This window comes from Mytilus trossulus, chromosome 3, assembly GCF_036588685.1.
Source record: "Mytilus trossulus isolate FHL-02 chromosome 3, PNRI_Mtr1.1.1.hap1, whole genome shotgun sequence".
Classification (NCBI taxonomy): Eukaryota; Metazoa; Mollusca; class Bivalvia; order Mytilida; family Mytilidae; genus Mytilus; species Mytilus trossulus.
The window spans coordinates 31,752,471-31,755,741 of record NC_086375.1 but is presented as its reverse complement, the minus strand read 5'-3'; the positions used below and the strand labels follow the sequence as shown (position 1 = coordinate 31,755,741).

The following is a 3,271-nucleotide window of genomic DNA, read 5'->3' as shown; positions in this document are numbered from 1 at the left end:
TTGATTCTGGACAAAGAAAGATAACTCCAATTAAAACCAGATGCTCCGCAGGGCGTAGCTTTATACGACCGCAGAGGTTGAACCCTGAACGGTTGGGGCAAGTATGGACACAACATTCAAGCTGGATTCCGCTCTAAATTTGGATTGTGATTAAATAGTTGACACAGCATAGGTTTCTGACACAGAATGAATGTATTTGTTGAGATTATCGCGGGAACATAACGTTCCAACTATTGTACGTTTATTGTCGACGTCGTATTGTCAGTGACGTCGCCTTGGGCGGAAATACGAACTTCTAGATAAAATGTAATGGCTGAATAGTTGTTGTTATCGTTGCCTATCATCTATATTTATGGTGCCTTGACCAATGGATCTCGTAAAATTGAAATCAGTCCGATCGGGGAACAGAAGCGCTGTTACCAGATTATTCCGAAGATTAGATGAAGCAAAGGAGAATTCGAATTTCGACGAAGAAGAAGTTATTGCAACACTCGGAAAACTAGTGCAAAAACAAACATTGTTTGAGGACTTAAACGAACAAATTCTAAAGTTAACAGAACCGGAAGATGTGGAAAATGAGATAGTGGATTCAGATGAATATTCAGTGGATATGGAAACAAAGATTCGCCACATACGTAAGTGCATACAAAATGTCCAAACACCACAGTCCCGTCATATTGATTCACATACAACAACCCACACTTTAAATCCAGAAACTATACCGTTTGTACCAACGCACAACATAGCCAACCCACACAACGCACAGTCGTTTGAGAACCCATCTGTACAAGCCAGTCATACGTTCAACACACAGCAAAGTTCATTTTCGTCAGCTAGTAGTCACCGCCTACCCAAACTTTCGCTTCCAATATTCTCAGGGAACATCTTAGAATGGCAAACTTTCTGGGACTCATATGAGTCGGCCGTACACCTTAACTTGTCACTTACAAATGTACAAAAATTCAATTACTTGAAAGCACAGCTAGAACATGAAGCACTAGATTCTATAGCGGGGTTCGCACTTACAAATGTAAACTATGATGAAGCCGTAAACTTATTAAAAGAGAGGTTCGGTCAACAGGACAAAATCATAAATGCATACATGCAGGCATTATTAGAAATCCCTTCGCCTAGAAATCAGATAACAAGCTTACGAAGCTTTTACGATAAAATGGAAAGTTACGTCAGGGGATTAGAAGCTTTAGGTCAGACACAAGAAACATACGGCACTCTACTTGTTCCAATTATTATGAAGAAATTACCCGGGGAAGTCAGACAACATCTCGCGCGAGAACACAGAATACAAACTTGGGTATTACGGGACCTCCGTAGGAGCATTTTAGATGAGATTAATATAATGGACGCAGGACAAGAGTTAGAGTCGACAAACCATTTGCCCACAACATCGTCTTTCTTTGCCGGAGCGAAATTGGCAAAATCCAAATCTGTCAAGAATATTGAGACAAGACCTTGTGTGTTTTGTCATGAAATACACGCACCTACCCAGTGCAGTAAAATAACCGACACAGAATCCCGTATGATAATAGTTAAACGTGATAAGTTATGCTTTAACTGCCTTGGTAACCACAAAATTAACGAATGTAAATCTGAGAATACATGTAGATATTGTAACAGAAAACACCATACAAGCTTATGTAATGCCCACAAATCAAACGCCATAAAACCAGGTAATGAAGAAAGCGATAGAAATGGAGGTAATACTTCAACGCATACGAATTTCCGCGCAAATGATAACCAGAGCAACAACCCGCTAAACCCGCTAAACCCGCAAAACCCGCAAAACCCATCATCTTTGAATTCGACAAACGTTCACCTGGTAAAAGATAGTCATACAACGGAACAAGATACTACCATTTTGTTTTCAAAATCGAAAGAATCACGATCAAATGTACTGTTGAAAACCGCCGTAGCACAAGTTGGAGCGAACCAACACTTTATGGATACAAACATTCTCCTTGACGAAGGAGCGCAAAGATCGTTTTTAACGCAGGAAGTAGCGAATAAACTTCACTTACAGATAGAGGGAACAGAACTTATACAGTTATCGGCATTTGAAGGTAAAGACAAAACCGCGAGACACTTAGAAAACACAACAGTCTACCTGAAAACCGATGCAGGACACGTAATGCCAATCAAAGTACTGATAGTACCTTTTATCGCTATGCCTCTACAGAATCAAACGAGTAACATTGATACGGAATATGAATATTTACGTGGTTTAAAGTTAGCGCACACGACGACAGAGCAAGATTCATTCCAGATATCGTTGCTAGTAGGCGCAGATCACTACAGGGACATTGTAGAAGATCATGTAGTACGTGGAAACGGTCCGACAGCCGTGAAATCTAAGATCGGATATTTGCTTTCAGGACCTACATACGGTAAAGAGTTGAACACGTCGAACGATCACACGCTTAATATTTCACACGTTGCTGTTGAATACAATCCAGAGAAACTTTGGAATTCGAAGTCTATAGGAATCAATAGTAAGGAGATCGAAGAAGATAATACATATATTAAAGCCTTCGCTAGGTTAGCATGGAAAGAAAACTCTGATGAATTACCTACAAATTCAACCGTTACGAAAAAAAGGACACAAAACGTCACTACAAACCTCATTAAAACCCCAGATATGTTGAATGGGTACGGAGAAATTATACAAGAACAGAAAGGACGGCGATTCAGGAAGAAGGTGACTGAAACAACAGAAATTTCAAGAAAAGCCAATCCTAATCATCCAGTACATAGGAAATCGAGCACCACTCGTATCAGAATAGTTAACAACTGCAGAAAAAGGAAAAGATGGAAATCCGAATACCATATATTGTTACGTGAATTTCTTAGGACCAACACAGGAGAAACTACAAGACCGATCGCAAATTATATCCGTTGGAAGTAACACAAACGATGACAAACAATTCTAACGTTCCAATTGATGAACAGGAACATATGGAGAACAGACCGAAACGAAAAGCTAGCCTAAAGGCCCGAGAGACGATACAGAAGTGGATTCACCAGTGATGTAATCGATGAACATAAACAATTACACGTTTAGTGCAAAGTTGAATTTTATTTTATTTCATGAGAGACTTTAATTGAATTTAATCGCTAAATATAATTTCCGTTTTATATGATTTGCTCAGTATTACAAAGAAAAACACAACGCGAGAGACAATTTCAAAGTGATATTATTTATTGATGGACAGTTATTTATCAGTGAAACGATTTATCAATGGACAATTGAGAATTT

General features: G+C 39.0%; 1 protein-coding gene across 1 annotated transcript; it reads left to right on the top strand.

The window, feature by feature from the left end:
* Positions 1-367: 367 nt before the first annotated feature.
* LOC134710669 (uncharacterized) lies at positions 368-2,920 on the top strand. Its single transcript, XM_063571056.1, has one exon. It carries the CDS (start codon positions 368-370, stop codon positions 2,918-2,920), a length of 2,553 nt encoding a protein of 850 aa, XP_063427126.1.
* Positions 2,921-3,271: the final 351 nt, after the last annotated feature.